The following is a 20,901-nucleotide window of genomic DNA, read 5'->3' on the forward strand; positions in this document are numbered from 1 at the left end:
ACACATATTCTGCAGCGCTGTACAGAGAATATTATTACCAGTTATATTATATAGCGCACACATTCCACAGCGCTGCACAGAGACTATTATTACCAGTTATTATATAGCGCACACATATTCTGCAGCGCTGTACAGAGAATATTATTACCAGTTATGATATAGCGCACACATATTCCACAGCTCTGTACAGAGAATGTTATTACCAGTTATTTATATAGCGCACACATATTCTGCAGCGCTGTACAGAGAATATTATTACCAGTTATTATTATATAGCGCACACATATTCCGCAGTGCTGTACAGAGACTATTATTACCAGTTATATTATATAGCACACACATATTCCACAGCGCTGTACAGAGAATATTATTAACTAACTGTTTGTGTTCTTGTCGGCATACTGGGCACATTTTGGAGGCCATCAGCTGCCTACCACCAATCAGTATCCATACAATTGTTACTCATGTCCAGGGCTTAAAGTGGTCCTGGAAAGGTGGTGGAACTTCTTTCCCCTGACCCCCCCCCCATACTTTAGGCAGAGACTAGTGCCAGGGAACTTGTGCCCTACTGGGATATAAAGGGATAATGGTCCCACAAGGGAGGGGTGTAGTCACACAAAAGTAAGTCCAATTAACATGACAACATACAGTAGCACAATCATATACACATTATACCGCCGCATATAGTGCTCTTGATTCATGTTAAGTGACAAAGTATTGCCCCTTATACACATAATTTTCACAGTTGTGCTGCTTATATACATCTGACTCTGTCAATCCAGCAGCTCTCTGTCCATGTCGCTCAGCAGCTCCATTCCCTGTGTCCCTCCAGCAGCTTCCCCACCTCTGTGTCCCTCCAGCCCCCTCTCACCCTGTCTTCAGCATGCACAGAACCTGTTCCACTTAGTGGCCCTTCTTCACTTCGGCGGTGATGGCATGACATCACATACGCCAGGCCATTCTGTTGGAATTACTGTTCAGGACTGTGGGAGAGGTGGAACTCAGTTCCCCATACCATTAGAGGTGGTAGAACTCTGTTCCCCCTCACTTTAACCCCTGCTCATGTCTCCAGAACCATCGGTTCCCTAAATGATTATCCACCATTGGTTTCCTGAAGTGTTTGTGCATGACTGGAGTTAGACAGGAAGCCTCAGACAGTGGCCACTTCTTACCTGTCGGTAGTAGCGTCCTTATGCCCTGTGAGGTTCCCTGGTGAGGGCCGCCAGAAGGCTAGATTCCGTGCTTCTGCTCTGTGTATCTGCCCACTCCTCCACACACCGTCTGTGCCCTCAGTGCCAAGCAAACCAAGTACAGGTTCCGTGCATGCACCACTGGCCCACTATGGTCACAGCTGGGAGCATAAGGTCACCCGGTACTGACACTATAATATAATGTACAGTATTACATATATATTACAATAAAAACCTTGCTGTTCCAATGACTGTTCCACAGAAAATATTATTATTGTAAAAGGAAAAATCCTCAATAAAAAGAACACAGTAGGGATCACATAACATAAGGGTAACATACATACCCAGAAGGTGGCAAGTGCTGGGATCCCAATCTGTCCAAAATTATATATATATATATAGACAGCTTTTATGGACACCCTCCCTTATGAGGTGAACCAGAACCCAGCACACAGGATTTATTCAAAAGAGGAGCTTTAATGTACAACGTTTTGGGGTGCGTACCCCCATAGTCACGTAGACAGCATTTATATATATATATAAAACTAAAGGTCAGTGCAACAGATTAAAGTAGAATCATAAGATTAAAATAATATACACAAATGTAATATGCTGGAGACCGAATCTAGCTGCTGATGTTAGAAGACACAGACATAGATTGCCGTAATAACGCTGTATATTAGTATCGATGAAATGTTTGATGGGATACACTATGGTGGCAGCTGGGAGCACAGGCAGATTTAGACCTCTTGGGCCCTAGGCAGGATATTGGGTTGGGGCCCTCCTCAAACAATCCATAGCACTACATTTTTGTTGCTGATTGCAGGCGGTATCGATAAATGCTCAGCTGTGTGACCATCGACATTGCGTACAAATCTGAATCAGGCTGTAGGTATACGGAAGTAGCCGAATACCGGTGTCACATGTACCCGGACTGCCCACATACAGTGTGAGACCATTGTGTGTGTCCTAATAGTTTTCATCCACTCAAAGGGACCTTGGGAGTGTGGGCGGGTCCATGTGATGTCATAATGTCATGTGGTAGTCACGCCACACTCCTCTGGGAACGTTTTGAAGGTCCAGGATATCTTTATGGGGCCCTAATTACAGTACAGGACAGACAGTACAGTGTATTATCACAAGTCACACCCCAAAAAATTTTGCATTTTGCCTTTAAATGCAGGATCGCCTGTGGAGAAAGAATCGCGCCCCGTACGAGAACGGCACCTGTTACGGAGTGGACCTGAATCGGAATTTTGATGCCCAGTGGTGCAGTAAGAACATTTCCAAACTTTTCACATTCAAAAATGTCTATTACTAAATGTACAGTATATGTTTTATTTCCGTTATTGAGCTACAAATTCTATGCGTTATATTATGGGGGTTATTCTGGTTTAATTGATGCCCCGCACGTTTGCACGGGGGAGCGATGTTTTGCATCTGCGTATTTATACGCATGTGCAGACGCTTTGTGCGAGCGGGCAAGGCAAACTGCCTGTTCGCCGTTCCATTCGCACCTAGAGAGGTGTCTCACATCCGTGTGCGCTGCAGAAATTCCTCCTCGCACGCATGCTGCAGATGGATGTTTATGCAAAACATCAATTCGCATGCGTTAGGGGGAAACTCAGCTCGCGAGGGGGGCAGGAAGCCACATGTGGGCAGCGGGCGACATTTGGTGGACTCCCAAAGCTGTGAATTTTGCAGTCAATCAGCATAAGGTCCTAAATCCCGATCAATCTGTTATTGACATTGCTGTGAGTGTAACTGATATGGATGGTTACTGTGAGTAGCAGTATCACACAGTCCTTTGTCACCTGTAATACCTGGCGTCATCACCAGAGGGCACCCTAGTCATTGTATTACTACAGGACAGATTCTGTATGTGAGCAAATGTATAGAATAAAGCATTTACTGGGTGACATTTAATAGGATGCGATTTTTTTTTTTTTTTTGCAAATTTTAGGCAACAAAATGGCGTTATCGCATTTTTTGCTGAAATCCCTTACTCAATAGGGTTCGCTAAATCCCGTAATTCGCACATTTTGTGCGATAACTCGCACTTTCAAACTTGCCGGTTTTAATTTGCATTTTTATCGCATTCAGATGTTTTCCCATACAAAAGTATACAAATCGCTTTTTTAATGGAATGCGCAAACGGAATTCTCATTTTTAAAGTGTCTAAAAAATCGCTAATGTTTCAGACCAGGTCCTGATGGGCGTATTGACCCTGAAGCAACTTTGGTCAAGTGCAGAAATGGTTAATTTTCACACAGGTGTCCTCATTTTTACTCATAATCTCCCCTGCATATACCCCAACATGATTAAGGACACCTGTGAGGGTTTCAGAGATGGAGATTGTGCAGAGTGGATTGGAGTTGGCTCTTTGTGATTTGAAGTTTCAAAATGTTACTAAAAATCGCATTTTATTAAATGTCACCCAGTTTCTGCACCAGCCTTATACAGGGTTCACAGAACGTGTTAGGGCAAAGGTTGGAATAAGGAATAGGAAGGAACGCAGCACAGATTTAGGTCAGCGATTATTTTCCAATTTTTTTTTTTTTTAAATAGCAATATCTCTCATATCACTACGCATGTATCATATATAGGTGCAGTAATAGTGAGGTCTGGACTATTTTCCAGCTTGGACTCACTCGGTGGAGGGATACAGAGCATTAAAGGCTGTATGCATAGAGTGCGCTATGATAGATATTGTCCAGGTGCAGGTCATAATTAGCACTGGGTGTGGTTTAAAGGGTCAACAGTGAAAAGGTCAACAGGCACACGGTCAACGTCGACATTGATAGAAGATCGACTGGAAAGAGGTAACCACAAGAAGAGGTTGACACATACCTCCCAACTTCTGTGCTGATGAAAAAGAGCGTCTGAAAAGGGGGCGGGGCATACACAAATGAGGGCACGGCTTATGCTAATTAGCCGCGACCTCATTTTCATACGAGAAACGAGCGTCTATTCTATTAGATTGGGGGGTCTCCCATCTGCCACCCCCCCGCAGCAGGACAATCGGGACTGTCCCGCTGTAATAGTGACAGTTGCATACCTCCCAACTTTTGAACTTCGGAGGTCGGGACGTTCGCGCGGCGAAGCCGCGTGCGCTCCCGAAAAGGGGGCGTGACCTCGAGAAAAGGGAGCGTGGCCTCACGGGGTGACGCGAACTCCGGCCACGCCCCCGTTTTCGCCGCTCGTCGGCGCTGAATAGATGCTGTGCGCATGCGCACAGCGTCTATTCTCGGCAAGCTGGGGGGGCTCCCAACTGTCCCCCCCACCGCGGGACAATGGCGGCCCCGGGCGGGACGCGGGAACGTCCCCGAATATCGGGACGTTCCCGCGGAAATCGTGACAGTTGGGAGGTATGCAGTTGGGAGGTATGGTTGACATGAGTTTCTAAGTTTTTTGAGTAAATGTCGACACCTGTCAACATGACACCCATTTAGCATAGTTAGTGTAGACCTGGGGTAGCCAACCCTAGTCCTCGAGAGCTACCAACAGTGCATGTTTTGCAGGTCTCCTCACAAAATCACAAGTGAGCTAATTAGCTCCATCTGTGTATCTTTTAAAATGTGTCAGTGATTAACTAGTGCAGCTGTGCAGCAGCTAGGTTGTCTGGAAATTGTGAACTGTTGGTAGCTCTCGAGGGCTAGGGTTGGCTACCACTGGTGTAGACCGTAAAGCATAAAAAAGTTCAACAAAAGAAAAAAAGGTACTTGTTTATTTTCACGGCGGCAGATATATCGCATGCATGTGAAAATAAACAAGTACCTTTTTTTCTTTTGTGCGATGCGATCGGATGAGATTTTGTACCTGTTCATAGTACCCCACTATCCACTACGCATGGAATTGATTTTATATAGTGTGGCGAGCGCAGCAAGCCACCGAGCCCGAAGCGTGGTGAGCGGACGCGGATCACTTTACATGTATTCCGTGCCGAGCGCAGCGAGCCCCGCAAGGGGATGCGTAATCTCGCCTGAAAGTGTACGCCATACCATACGGTGCAATACATTTTTGGCAAACAGGTGCGATTTCCCAGGCGAAGGGGGCAAATCATGATTTTTGAAGTTCCCCATTTGAACTATGATGCGATACAGAAACTTAATTTTTAAATAAAAGTGTAAAAGTCCGGGGATCATTACTTGTGGTGGAGCGTCTAGGGGTATCAGGAGGCATGTGTGGTTCCATGCACACATACGTCTAGATGACCCAAGCCCATTGGCGGAACTACGATTATTGGCGCCCGTCTCCTCGCCTTCTTACTTGCTCATTGTCAGGTGCTGCTCCACATGTCCTGCTCATTGTCACAGGGGTTTTGCTTGTTTTTAGGGTATTCCTCCCGCTCCTGCCGTCATTGTGGTCTGCCCCTCCTGCTCCCATCAAAACGTCCCTCCCAAAATGTCCACCTCTGCCTCTAGTATGCTTCATGTAATCCTCAACTGTCTCCTATGAGGCTGCGTTCCTTTTGGGAGGTATATTTTTAATGAGGGCAGGCACAATGGTACCGCAGACAGGTATATACAGGTCCTGGCAGGAAAATAGCAATAGAAAAATGATGTTGCACTTTACAGCTGGAAACAATGACAAAGTAAAACAATACAATTGGAAACAGTGAAAACACAGACATATGCAGAGGTATGAGGGCCCTGCTCCATACTTGCCTACTTTTGAAAATTACATTCAGGGAGATTATAATTGGTAGTAGAATTTTGCACAGCGCCAAATTGAGGGGGCGTGTCATGCTCCACCCAAAGGGCGTGTCTAGTTCCATAGATAGAGAGATATTGAAAAGAGATTGTGATTGTGGCATCTGGAAGCGTGGGTGTGTACTGCTACATCTGAGAGGAATCTTTTAAAATGACTTATATCCAAATGTAGATGAGCCCAAAGCCGTTAGTAAGAGCTACTATACTTGGTAAAGTGCAGGGAAATGGTGCTGATGATTCAATGTATCTATCTCTCATTCTTTTTTTCCCCAAAAACGTAACAGTGTAATGTGGGCTAGGTGACATGAGGGAGATTGCTAGACTAATGAGGGAGAGAGGGAGATTGCTGCTATGTCAGGGGGTCTCCTGCAGAATGCAGGAGGGGAGGTAACTATGATGTAACAGTGTAATGTGGGCTAGGTGACATGAGGGAGATTGCTAGACTAATGAGGGAGAGAGGGAGATCGCTGCTATGTCAGGGAGTCTCCTGCAGAATGCAGGAGTGGAGGTAACTATGATGTAACAGTGTAATGTGGGCTAGGTGACATGAGGGAGATTGCTAGACTAATGAGGGAGAGAGGTAGATTGCTGTTATGTCAGGGAGTCTCCTGCAGAATGCAGGAGGGAAGGTAACTATGATGTAACAGTGTAATGTGGGCTAGGTGACATGAGGGAGATTGCTAGACTAATGATGGAGAGAGGGAGATTGCTCCTATTTCAGGGAGTCTCCTGCAGAATGCGGGAGGGTAGATAATTATGCCCTGCTCACAAGCTTACCCTGTATAAGGATATCGGGGGCTCTTGGTGGGCTGTATGACACGGTGACCCAGCAATGTTGGCCTGGGGTCAGGAGGATGGGAAAGTGAGGACTGTACAGTGGGGATGTGATTGGTTTCTGCAGTTATGTGGGTGGTTCTGCGCCATGTACAGCGCCAGTGCTGTACTAGGATATGGTGTTATAGCAGGAACCAGTATTGTGTATATTATCAGCATTGCCAGGTAGGAGCTGTGGATTATTGTGACATCATAGGTGACGTCATCTTTTCCTCTTTGTCTCTTTGTTAAGCTATCGGAGCTTCCAGAAACTGTAACAGCTCCACCTTCTGCGGAGCATCTGTAGCCTCAGAGCCGGAGACAAAGGCGCTGTCCGGCCTCATCGAGCTCATCAAGTCCGACATCCTCTTCTACCTCACCATACACTCCTATGGGAAGATGATTCTCCTGCCCTATGGTTACACACTAGATGTATCTAAGGACCATGAACTGCTGGTGAGTGCTGACCCCTAAATACAATTGTCATGGATACGAAACAATGTGCTACAACCACTGCAGGATCATAGTCATTACAGGAAAACAGTATCATAAATGGAGGGGGGGTCATTGAGGTAGGAAGTGGGGGAGATGTGCAGAACAATTAGGGCAGGATGCACCCTATCCAGCAGTGCTCCGCTATGAGGCTGTGGAGCATTCTCAGTACACATAACAGTGCTCCGCTATGGGGCTGCGGTGCATTCTCAGTACACATAACAGTGCTACGCTATGGGGCTACGGCGCATTCTCAGTACACATAACAGTGCTCCGCTATGAGGCTGTGGAGCATTCTCAGTACACATAGCAGTGCTCCGCAATGGAGCTGCAGCGCATTCTCAGTACACATAACAGTGCTTCTCTATGAGGCTCCGGTGCATTCTCAGTACACATAACAGTGCTCCGCTATGAGGCTGTGGTGCATTCTCAGTACACATAACAGTGCTCCGCTATGAGGCTCCGGTGCATTCTCAGTACACATAACAGTGCTCCGCTATGGGGCTGTGGTGCATTCTCAGTACACATAACAGTGCTCCTCTATGGGGCTGCGGAGCATTCTCAGTACACATAACAGTGCTCCTCTATGGGGCTGCGGTGCATTCTCAGTTTACATAACAGTGCTCCGCCATGAGGCTCCGGTGCATTCTCAGTACACATAACAGTGCTCCGCTCTGGGGCTGCGGTGCATTCTCAGTACATATAACAGTGCTCCTCTATGGGGCTCCGGTGCATTCTCAGTACACATAACAGTGCTCCGCTATTGGGCTGTGGTGCATTCTCAGTACACATAACAGTGCTCCTCTATGGGGCTGCGGAGCATTCTCAGTACACATAACAGTGCTCCTCTATGGGGCTGCGGTGCATTCTCAGTACACATAACAGTACTCCGCCATGAGGCTCCGGTGCATTCTCAGTACACATAACAGTGCTCCGCTATGAGGCTCCGGTGCATTCTAAGTACACATAACAGTGCTCCGCTATGAGGCTCCGGTGCATTCTCAGTACACATAACAGTGCTCCGCTATGAGGCTCCGGTGCATTCTCAGTACACATAACAGTGCTCCTCTATGGGGCTCCGGTGCATTCTCAGTACACATAACAGTGCTCCGCTATGGGGCTGCGGTGCATTCTCAGTACACATAACAGTGCTCCGCTATGGGGCTCCGGTGCATTCTCAGTACACATAACAGTGCTCCGCTTTGGGGCTGCGGTGCATTCTCAGTACACATAACAGTGCTCCGCTATGGGGCTGCGCTGCATTCTCAGTACACATAACAGTGCTCCGCTATGGGGCTCCGGTGCATTCTCAGTACACATAACAGTGCTCCGCTATGGGGCTGCGGTGCATTCTCAGTACACATAACAGTGCTCCGCTATGAGGCTCCGGTGCATTCTCAGTACACATAACAGTGCTCCTCTATGGGGCTGCGGTGCGTTCTCAGTACACATAACAGGGCTCCGCTATGGGGCTGCGCTGCATTCTCAGTACACATAACAGTGCTCCTCTATGGGGCTGCGGAGCATTCTCAGTACACATAACAGTACTCCTCTATGGGGCTCCGGTGCATTCTCAGTACACATAACAGTGCTCCTCTATGGGGCTCCGGTGCATTCTCAGTACACATAAAAGTGCTCCTCTATGGGGCTGCGGTGCATTCTCAGTACACATAACAGTGCTCCGCCATGAGGCTCCGGTGCATTCTCAGTACACATAACAGTGCTCCGCCATGGGGCTCCGGTGCATTCTCAGTACACATAACAGTGCTCCGCCATGGGGCTCTGGTGCATTCTCAGTACACATAACAGTGCTCCGCTATGGGGCTGCGGTGCATTCTCAGTACACATAACAGTGCTCCTCTATGGGGCTGCGGAGCATTCTCAGTACACATAACAGTACTCCTCTATGGGGCTCCGGTGCATTCTCAGTACACATAACAGTGCTCCTCTATGGGGCTCCGGTGCATTCTCAGTACACATAACAGTGCTCCGCTATGGGGCTGTGGTGCATTCTCAGTACACATAACAGTGCTCCGCTATGAGGCTGTGGAGCATTCTCAGTACACATAACAGTGCTCCTCTATGGGGCTGCGGTGCATTCTCAGTACACATAACAGTGCTCCGCCATGAGGCTCCGGTGCATTCTCAGTACACATAACAGTGCTCCGCCATGGGGTTTCGGTGCATTCTCAGTACACATAACAGTGCTCCGCTATGGGGCTCCGGTGCATTCTCAGTACACATAACAGTGCTCCGCTATGGGGCTGCGGTGCATTCTCAGTACACATAACAGTGCTCCGCTATGGGGCTGCGCTGCATTCTCAGTACACATAACAGTGCTCCTCTATGGGGCTGCAGGGCATTTTCAGTACACATAACAGTACTCCTCTATGGGGCTGCGGAGCATTCTCAGTACACATAACAGTGCTCCGCTATGGGGCTGCGGTGCATTCTCAGTACACATAACAGTGCTCCTCTATGGGGCTGCGGTGCATTCTCAGTACACATAACAGTGCTCCGCTATGGGGCTGTAGTGCATTCTCAGTACACATAACAGTGCTCCGCTATGAGGCTGTGGAGCATTCTCAGTACACATAACAGTGCTCCTCTATGGGGCTGCGGTGCATTCTCAGTACACATAACAGTGCTCCGCCATGAGGCTCCGGTGCATTCTCAGTACACATAACAGTGCTCCGCTATGGGGCTGCGGTGCATTCTCAGTACACATAACAGTGCTCCGCTATGAGGCTGCGCTGCATTCTCAGTACACATAACAGTGCTCCGCTATGGGGCTCCGGTGCATTCTCAGTACACATAACAGTGCTCCGCTATGAGGCTCCGGTGCATTCTCAGTACACATAACAGTGCTCCGCTATGGGGCTGCGGTGCATTCTCAGTACACATAACAGTGCTCCGCTATGGGGCTGCGCTGCATTCTCAGTACACATAACAGTGCTCCGCTATGGGGCTGCGGTGCATTCTCAGTACACATAACAGTGCTCCTCTATGGGGCTCCGGTGCATTCTCAGTACACATAACAGTGCTCCGCTATGGGGCTGTGGTGCATTCTCAGTACACATAACAGTGCTCCGCTATGAGGCTGTGGAGCATTCTCAGTACACATAACAGTGCTCCTCTATGGGGCTGCGGTGCATTCTCAGTACACATAACAGTGCTCCGCCATGAGGCTCCGGTGCATTCTCAGTACACATAACAGTGCTCCGCTATGGGGCTGCGGTGCATTCTCAGTACACATAACAGTGCTCCGCTATGGGGCTGCGGTGCATTCTCAGTACACATAACAGTGCTCCGCTATGAGGCTCTGGTGCATTCTCAGTACACATAACAGTGCTCCGCTATGGGGCTGCGGTGCATTCTCAGTACACATAACAGTGCTCCGCTATGGGGCTGCGCTGGATTCTCAGTACACATAACAGTACTCCTCTATGGGGCTGCGGAGCATTCTCAGTACACATAACAGTACTCCTCTATGGGGCTCCGGTGCATTCTCAGTACACATAACAGTGCTCCGCTATGGGGCTGCGCTGCATTCTCAGTACACATAACAGTACTCCAGGGTTGCCGACCCTCCCGGAATTTCCGGGAGTCTCCCGAAAATCGGGTACCCCCTCCCGGCCCCCGGAAGGGTGGGCAACCCTCCCGGATTCAGGGGGGACCCCCGCTGACCCCCGGATCGCGGCATTAAAATGCCGCAATCCTCGGGTCTCAGAGGAGGGGGCGGAGCTAAAACGGCACAATCGCGTCATTTTAGCCCCGCCCCCTCCATGGAGATCCCTGAATTAGCTGCTTTTACCAGTATGGAGGTGGGGCTTAGTGATGTCACTCGTAAGCCCCGCCCCCTGAGCGGTTGCTGAAACTCTCCTCTCCGGGCTTCTCCCGGAGAGGAGAATGTTAAAGTCGGCAACCCTGCAGTACTCCTCTATTGGGCTGCGGAGCATTCTCAGTACACATAACAGTACTCCTCTATGGGGCTCCGGTGCATTCTCAGTACACATAACAGTGCTCCGCTATGAGGCTGCGGTGCATTCTCAGTACACATAACAGTGCTCCGCTGTGGGGCTGCAGAGCATTCTCAGTACTTATAACAGTGCTCTGCTTTGGGCCTGCAGAACATTCTCAGTACTTATAAACGTGCTCCGCTGTGGGGCTGCAGCGCATTCTCAGTACGCATAACAATGCTCTGATGTGGGACTGCAGTGCATTCTCAGTACACATAACAGTGCTCCGCTATGGGGCTGCGCTGCATTCTCAGTACACATAACAGTGCTCCGCCATGAGGCTCCGGTGCATTCTCAGTACACATAACAGTGCTCCGCTATGGGGCTGCGGTGCATTCTCAGTACACATAACAGTGCTCCGCTATGAGGCTTCGGTGCATTCTCAGTACACATAACAGTGCTCCGCTATGAGGCTCCGGTGCATTCTCAGTACACATAACAGTGCTCCGCTATGGGGCTCCGGTGCATTCTCAGTACACATAACAGTGCTCCTCTATGGGGCTGCGGTGCATTCTCAGTACACATAACAGTGCTCCGCCATGAGGCTCCGGTGCATTCTCAATACACATAACAGTGCTCCGCTATGGGGCTCCGGTGCATTCTCAGTACACATAACAGTGCTCCGCTATGAGGCTCCGGTGCATTCTCAGTACACATAACAGTGCTCCGCTATGGGGCTGCGGTGCATTCTCAGTACACATAACAGTGCTCCGCTATGGGGCTGCGCTGCATTCTCAGTACACATAACAGTGCTCCGCTATGGGGCTGTGGTGCATTCTCAGTACACATAACAGTGCTCCGCTATGAGGCTGTGGAGCATTCTCAGTACACATAACAGTGCTCCTCTATGGGGCTGCGGTGCATTCTCAGTACACATAACAGTGCTCCGCCATGAGGCTCCGGTGCATTCTCAGTACACATAACAGTGCTCCGCTATGGGGCTGCGGTGCATTCTCAGTACACATAACAGTGCTCCGCTATGAGGCTGCGCTGCATTCTCAGTACACATAACAGTGCTCCGCTATGGGGCTCCGGTGCATTCTCAGTACACATAACAGTGCTCCGCTATGAGGCTCCGGTTTATTCTCAGTACACATAACAGTGCTCCGCTATGGGGCTGCGGTGCATTCTCAGTACACATAAAAGTGCTCCGCTATGGGGCTGCGCTGCATTCTCAGTACACATAACAGTGCTCCGCTATGGGGCTGCGGTGCATTCTCAGTACACATAACAGTGCTCCTCTATGGGGCTCCGGTGCATTCTCAGTACACATAACAGTGCTCCGCTATGGGGCTGTGGTGCATTCTCAGTACACATAACAGTGCTCCGCTATGAGGCTGTGGAGCATTCTCAGTACACATAACAGTGCTCCGCTATGAGGCTGCGCTGCATTCTCAGTACACATAACAGTGCTCCGCTATGGGGCTCCGGTGCATTCTCAGTACACATAACAGTGCTCCGCTATGAGGCTCCGGTTTATTCTCAGTACACATAACAGTGCTCCGCTATGGGGCTGCGGTGCATTCTCAGTACACATAACAGTGCTCCGCTATGGGGCTGCGCTGCATTCTCAGTACACATAACAGTGCTCCGCTATGGGGCTGCGGTGCATTCTCAGTACACATAACAGTGCTCCTCTATGGGGCTCCGGTGCATTCTCAGTACACATAACAGTGCTCCGCTATGGGGCTGTGGTGCATTCTCAGTACACATAACAGTGCTCCTCTATGGGGCTGCGGTGCATTCTCAGTACACATAACAGTGCTCCGCCATGAGGCTCCGGTGCATTCTCAGTACACATAACAGTGCTCCGCTATGGGGCTGCAGTGCATTCTCAGTACACATAACAGTGCTCCGCTATGAGGCTCTGGTGCATTCTCAGTACACATAACAGTGCTCCGCTATGGTGCTGCGGTGCATTCTCAGTACACATAACAGTGCTCCGCTATGAGGCTGCGCTGCATTCTCAGTACACATAACAGTGCTCCGCTATGGGGCTCCGGTGCATTCTCAGTACACATAACAGTGCTCCGCCATGAGGCTCCGGTGCATTCTCAGTACACATAACAGTGCTCCGCTATGGGGCTGCGGTGCATTCTCAGTACACATAACAGTGCTCCGCTATGAGGCTGCGCTGCATTCTCAGTACACATAACAGTGCTCCGCTATGGGGCTCCGGTGCATTCTCAGTACACATAACAGTGCTCCGCTATGAGGCTCCGGTTTATTCTCAGTACACATAACAGTGCTCCGCTATGGGGCTGCGGTGCATTCTCAGTACACATAACAGTGCTCCGCTATGGGGCTGCGCTGCATTCTCAGTACACATAACAGTGCTCCGCTATGGGGCTGCGGTGCATTCTCAGTACACATAACAGTGCTCCTCTATGGGGCTCCGGTGCATTCTCAGTACACATAACAGTGCTCCGCTATGGGGCTGTGGTGCATTCTCAGTACACATAACAGTGCTCCGCTATGAGGCTGTGGAGCATTCTCAGTACACATAACAGTGCTCCTCTATGGGGCTGCGGTGCATTCTCAGTACACATAACAGTGCTCCGCCATGAGGCTCCGGTGCATTCTCAGTACACATAACAGTGCTCCGCTATGGGGCTGCGGTGCATTCTCAGTACACATAACAGTGCTCCGCTATGAGGCTCTGGTGCATTCTCAGTACACATAACAGTGCTCCGCTATGGTGCTGCGGTGCATTCTCAGTACACATAACAGTGCTCCGCTATGGGGCTGCGCTGCATTCTCAGTACACATAACAGTACTCCTCTATGGGGCTGTGGTGCATTCTCAGTACACATAACAGTGCTCCGCTATGAGGCTGTGGAGCATTCTCAGTACACATAACAGTGCTCCTCTATGGGGCTGCGGTGCATTCTCAGTACACATAACAGTGCTCCGCCATGAGGCTCCGGTGCATTCTCAGTACACATAACAGTGCTCCGCTATGGGGCTGCGGTGCATTCTCAGTACACATAACAGTGCTCCGCTATGGGGCTGTGGTGCATTCTCAGTACACATAACAGTGCTCCGCTATGAGGCTGTGGAGCATTCTCAGTACACATAACAGTGCTCCTCTATGGGGCTGCGGTGCATTCTCAGTACACATAACAGTGCTCCGCCATGAGGCTCCGGTGCATTCTCAGTACACATAACAGTGGCTGCGGTGCATTCTCAGTACACATAACAGTGCTCCGCTATGAGGCTGCGCTGCATTCTCAGTACACATAACAGTGCTCCGCTATGGGGCTCCGGTGCATTCTCAGTACACATAACAGTGCTCCGCTATGAGGCTCCGGTTTATTCTCAGTACACATAACAGTGCTCCGCTATGGGGCTGCGGTGCATTCTCAGTACACATAACAGTGCTCCGCTATAGGGCTGCGCTGCATTCTCAGTACACATAACAGTGCTCCGCTATGGGGCTGCGGTGCATTCTCAGTACACATAACAGTGCTCCTCTATGGGGCTCCGGTGCATTCTCAGTACACATAACAGTGCTCCTCTATGGGGCTGCGGTGCATTCTCAGTACACATAACAGTGCTCCGCCATGAGGCTCCGGTGCATTCTCAGTACACATAACAGTGCTCCGCTATGGGGCTGCGGTGCATTCTCAGTACACATAACAGTGCTCCGCTATGAGGCTCTGGTGCATTCTCAGTACACATAACAGTGCTCCGCTATGGGGCTGCGGTGCATTCTCAGTACACATAACAGTGCTCCGCTATGGGGCTGCGCTGCATTCTCAGTACACATAACAGTACTCCTCTATGGGGCTGCGGAGCATTCTCAGTACACATAACAGTACTCCTCTATGGGGCTCCGGTGCATTCTCAGTACACATAACAGTGCTCCGCTATGGGGCTGCGGTGCATTCTCAGTACACATAACAGTGCTCCGCTATGAGGCTGTGGAGCATTCTCAGTACACATAACAGTGCTCCTCTATGGGGCTGCAGTGCATTCTCAGTACACATAACAGTGCTCCGCCATGAGGCTCCGGTGCATTCTCTGTACACATAACAGTGCTCCGCTATGGGGCTGCGCTGCATTCTCAGTACACATAACAGTGCTCCGCTATGGGGCTCCGGTGCATTCTCAGTACACATAACAGTGCTCCGCTATGGGGCTCCGGTGCATTCTCAGTACACATAACAGTGCTCCGCTATGAGGCTCCGGTGCATTCTCAGTACACATAACAGTGCTCCGCTATGGGGCTGCGGTGCATTCTCAGTACACATAACAGTGCTCCGCTATGGTGCTGCGCTGCATTCTCAGTACACATAACAGTGCTCCGCTATGGGGCTGCGGTGCATTCTCAGTACACATAACAGTGCTCCGCTATGGGGCTGCGCTGCATTCTCAGTACACATAACAGTGCTCCGCTATGGGGCTGCGGTGCATTCTCAGTACACATAACAGTGCTCCGCTATGGGGCTCCGGTGCATTCTCAGTACACATAACAGTGCTCCGCTATGGGGCTGTGGTGCATTCTCAGTACACATAACAGTGCTCCGCTATGAGGCTGTGGAGCATTCTCAGTACACATAACAGTGCTCCTCTATGGGGCTGCGGTGCATTCTCAGTACACATAACAGTGCTCCGCCATGAGGCTCCGGTGCATTCTCAGTACACATAACAGTGCTCCACTATGGGGCTGCGGTGCATTCTCAGTACACATAACAGTGCTCCGCTATGAGGCTCCGGTGCATTCTCAGTACACATAACAGTGCTCCGCTATGAGGCTCCGGTGCATTCTCAGTACACATAACAGTGCTCCGCTATGGGGCTTTGGTGCATTCTCAGTACACATAACAGTGCTCCGCTATAAGGCTCTGGTGCATTCTCAGTACACATAACAGTGCTCCACTATGGGGCTGCGGTGCATTCTCAGTACACATAACAGTGCTCCGCTATGGGGCTGCGCTGCATTCTCAGTACACATAACAGTACTCCTCTATGGGGCTGCGGAGCATTCTCAGTACACATAACAGTACTCCTCTATGGGGCTCCGGTGCATTCTCAGTACACATAACAGTGCTCCGCTATGGGGCTGCGCTGCATTCTCAGTACACATAACAGTACTCCTCTATGGGGCTGCGGAGCATTCTCAGTACACATAACAGTACTCCTCTATGGGGCTGCGGTGCATTCTCAATACACATAACAGTGCTCCACTATGGGGCTCCGGTGCATTCTCAGTACACATAACAGTGCTCCGCTATGAGGCTGCGCTGCATTCTCAGTACACATAACAGTGCTCCGCTGTGGGGCTGCAGAGCATTCTCAGTACTTATAACAGTGCTCTGCTTTGGGCCTGCAGAACATTCTCAGTACTTATAAACGTGCTCCGCTGTGGGGCTGCAGCGCATTCTCAGTACGCATAACAATGCTCTGATGTGGGACTGCAGTGCATTCTCAGTATGCATAACAGTTTCCCGCAATGGGGCTGCAGACCATTCTCAGTACGTGTAACAGTGCTCCGCAATGGGGCTGCAGCGCATTCTCAGTGCGCATAACAGTGCTCCGCAATGGGGCTGCTGCGCATTCTCAGTACATCCTGTGTCCAATACATTTACCTCCCGTCGGTGAAAGATATTGGCACAATGATGGCGCATATACAGGAGATAACTAAGACTGGCACAGGAGCAGACTCTTTCTAACCTGCGCATGCATCAGCGTATATGTTCTAGGGGGGCCAGGAAATCTGCATGCGGGCCCCTCATTGCTTAACATGCTCCTGGGAGAGTGGCAAGAGAATCACACTATATAGTTGCATTAGGAATATGGCGGCTTCTTCTAGACGTGCACAGTCTTGTTTGACGTTGGTGTAACAGAACCATCTACTCTTTCAGATGACAGTGGCGAACCGGGCTAATGCCAAAATGAAGGAGAAGCACAACAATGAGTACGATGTGGGGGCCTCAGCTACTGTTATACGTGAGTATTGGGAAACGCTTCCTGAACGCAGGATATAATCATATCGGTAGGTGGGTTTGGGGAACTAAATAGCTTGGAGAAGAACTTAGTGGCATCTTCCTGAGCCCTCTCCTTCCTTCATCCTAAACAGCGAGCACTGAGCTCAGATTAAATTTTAGATGAGATGAGAAATCGTTATTAGTTGCTGCAGTTGCACCTGCAGTCACTAAGCTCCTACCCACCCCCATTACCACTTTTAGTAGCATTCCTGCATTCGGGTAAAGATTTTGCCAACACATCTGACCATTACAGATAAAACTTGCCTTCGCTGCAGGTTTGGATGCTGGGAGAGAGAATTTGTTGGAGGATTAGGGTTAGGCACCAGGGGAAGGATTAGGGTTATGCATTATTAAGTAGGATAATTTTAGGCACTAGGGGGAGGTCAGGGTTAGGTTATAGGGTGAGGGAACCCTATTAGCTAACCCGGAGGAAAAATAACAAAAAAAGTGTCAACCTTTTCTGTTGACCTTTTGACCCCGATGAAGTCGCTGTCTACCATTTCATTGTTGACCTGTAATGTATGTAGCAGTACATCAGTCTCCTTCTCTGCCGGGTGTAAGGTTATATACATTACAGCGTTCAGCACTTCAGCTGTCCGCTTGTGTACTCTGTCTCCACTCCACTGGCGGATTTAGGGGGGGGGGGAAGGCACCCGGGCACGTGCCCCCCCTGTCATTTCTGACACAATTTTTTTTTTACTTTAAATGCCGCCGCAAAGAATTAACAGCCGGGCAGATCGTCCTGCTGCCCGGCTGTATACAGTGTCAGGCTCAGCTGTGCAGCAGCCCCTAGGTCCCGGGCGGCTCCCGAGTCCCGGCTATTTTAAAGCGTATCTTGCGCTGCCGCGGTCGCTTGCCGGGACCGCGAACCAATCAGAGCTCGGTCGCGGTCCAGCAGCCAATCAGGAGCCACCACTCCTGATTGGCTGCTGGACCGCAAGCAAGCTCTGATTGGCTCGCGGTCCCGACAGGCGGCTCGGCAGCGCGAGGTAAGCTTCAAAATAGCCGGAGGTCCCGGGGCTGCTGCAGAGCTAGTATACAGCCGGGCAGCAGGACGGCTGTTAATTCTTTCAGGCGGCGGGGGGCGGCATTTAAATAAAAAATAAATAAATAATAGGTCATAGTTAACGATGGACATCCCCTCCCCTGAGATTGAGAAAAAGCCTGCAAGCAAGAAGGAGGAAACTGTGCAGGTAATGTTTCACTACACAATGATATACAAACCATGTGACCCATGAACTCATTGTATCACCTTTTTTTTATCCAAATGAATGCATAGAGAAGGAGCTGACATCTTGTTATATAAAAACAAATCGCATAGTTTAATAATAAATACAGAGGTGATGACAGAGCATTCGTGTCTGTAAGCTCTTGTGACTGAGCTGTTCTACTTTACAGTTGTGATGGGGCTATTGCAGATTGCACGTAATGGCTGCATTGCATAAAACACGGATAAAAATGGCAGAATAGTCTCCCATATGCTTCTATGCACGGCTGTAATTGGGAGTGTGTGTAGGGTTCTGTGTCCTAGGGGGCTGGCTGCTGCAGTGATCTCTGTGATGGACATTGTATGCAGCCGGGCAGCTGGACGCTCTGCCCGGCTGTGAATTCTTTCAGGCGGCGGGCGGCAACTTGTAATGGGCATTATGGTGAAATTTTTTGGCGCACCCACGGTGCGCAATGTCCATGTTTGTGGTGTCTTTTGTGAATTTTGGTGCAATCCATGTGGCATAATGTGAATTTTTGCACACTTAGTTTGGCATAATGTGTAAGGGGCAAGTATAATGGGGGTCTACTATTTTGTTGCATAGTGTGTAGATGTGGTATATGGTGTGGTACACAACACTCAAGGCCACACACCCTTTTCCGCCTTCGGCGTGCGCACAACTGCATCCTTCAGTATTGACGCCAAGGTGGGCCTGTGTACTTTCAATGCCTAATTTTTAATCCCATTCCCGCCCTCTCTCTGTCCTCCTTCCCTTCCTCCTCAGAGTGCACACTGGCACCACTAACACCCCCCCCCCTCCCCTATCTTGGTGCCCCCCTTGTCATTTTCTCCTGGATCCGCCCCTGCTCCACTCCCATCTTCCCTAATCTCCCACTGAGTCTCTGGAACTGGGAGAGATGTCATGATGTCTCTTACAGCCCATTCTCACAATGCCCTGTGCCAAAGCAGCAGCAGGACTGGAGAGTCAGGACTATGCTGTGCAGAGTAATGTTTAAGGGACATTGCTGTGTGGTGTAATATGGAAGAGGCATTGCTGTGCATTGTAATGTGTAAGTGGCATTGCTTTGTAGGAGTAATGTGTAAGGGGCATTGCTGCGCAGAGTAATGTGTAAGTGCCATTTCTGTGTAGGAGTAATGTGTAAGGGGCATTGCTGTGTGGTGTAATGTGTAAGGTGCATTGCTGTGTGATGAAATGTGTAAGGGGCATTGCTGTGTGGTGTAATGTGTAAGGGGCAGTTTTGTGGAGTAATGTGTAAGGGGCATTGATGTGTGGTGTAATGTGTAAGGGGCATTGATGTGTGGTGTAATGTGTAAGGGGCATTGCTGTGTGGTGTAATGTGTAAGATACTGTACATTAATATGTGGTGTAATGTGTAAGGGGCATTGCTGTGCGGAGTAATGTGTAAGGGGCATTGCTGTGCAGCGTAATGTGTAAGGGACATAGCTGTGTGGTGTAATTTTCTTGCATAGGGGACCAAAATCTCTAGTTCCGGCTATATATATATATATGCGATTTGTGATCATATGTTTCCGTAATTTTCCCTCTATCTGTTTTATAGAATATTTTGACTCTGGGTCATCAGGAGATTATGCGACTGACATTGGGATCAAGTTCTCCTATACGTTTGAGTTGAGAGACAATGGAACCTATGGATTCCAGCTCCCAGAAGACCAGATTCTGCCCACTTGTGAAGAGACTACAACTGCAATCATGTCCTTTGTGGAATATGTCAGTGAAACCTATCTTGATGACAGTGCGTTGGCTATGACTTCCTCCTGGCTCAGTGTCCCGCTCTCATTGGTTGTCTGCATGTACTATGCCATAGCCCATTAATTGCCTCATTTATTATTAAGGTTTGTGAAGAAGGCTGATGTTTAATGTTAATAATAATAATAACACAATTGTAACATAATTTACTAAGTAGAAAAACAATATTTCTACAATAAAAATGGAAGTTGATTATAGTTCTCTGTCTTTCTTTGGGAACCCTATGTATAGGAATTCTTCTCTATGCCTCCTAGATTGTAAGCTCTTTAGGGCAGGCTAGCCTTACCTTCTCATCATGTCATTGTATAACATTTGTTTGTATGATATATTTATAAAAAAAAAAAATATATATATATATATATATATATATATATATATATATATCACTGTGCAAGGATACAGGTATTATAAATATTTATTCTCAAATAATTACCTGTCAATGCAAGAATTATATATATATATATATATATATATATATATATATATATATATATATATATATATATATATATATTACACTCAAACAACAATAAAATACAATAATGGAAAAATGACACCAAGAAAAAACAAAAATTAAGTACAAAATATTGAAATAAAAAACTTTCCTCCCAAACCCCAGAAAACATACTGGTTGATTTGTTGGCTGATGAAAACAACTATCCCCAGTGTATGGTCACGTGTCATGAGGG

At 48.7% G+C, this 20,901-nt stretch overlaps 1 protein-coding gene across 1 annotated transcript in view; it reads left to right on the forward strand.

The window, feature by feature from the left end:
- The window catches only part of LOC146021263 (carboxypeptidase O-like), a 52,040-nt gene extending 31,738 nt beyond the window's left edge, over window positions 1-20,302 (forward strand). Inside the window, exons 8-11 of the mRNA XM_083155057.1 lie at window positions 2,374-2,464; window positions 6,969-7,171; window positions 17,094-17,178; window positions 20,004-20,302. Of these exons, the coding sequence (XP_083011183.1) occupies window positions 2,374-2,464; window positions 6,969-7,171; window positions 17,094-17,178; window positions 20,004-20,278 (654 nt within the window). The 3' untranslated portion in view covers window positions 20,279-20,302. The remainder of the gene's footprint in view (window positions 1-2,373; window positions 2,465-6,968; window positions 7,172-17,093; window positions 17,179-20,003) is intronic.
- Window positions 20,303-20,901: the final 599 nt, after the last annotated feature.

The sequence above is a fragment of the Crinia signifera genome, chromosome 7 (assembly GCF_055691185.1).
Source record: "Crinia signifera chromosome 7, ASM5569118v1, whole genome shotgun sequence".
NCBI classification, from domain to species: Eukaryota; Metazoa; Chordata; class Amphibia; order Anura; family Myobatrachidae; genus Crinia; species Crinia signifera.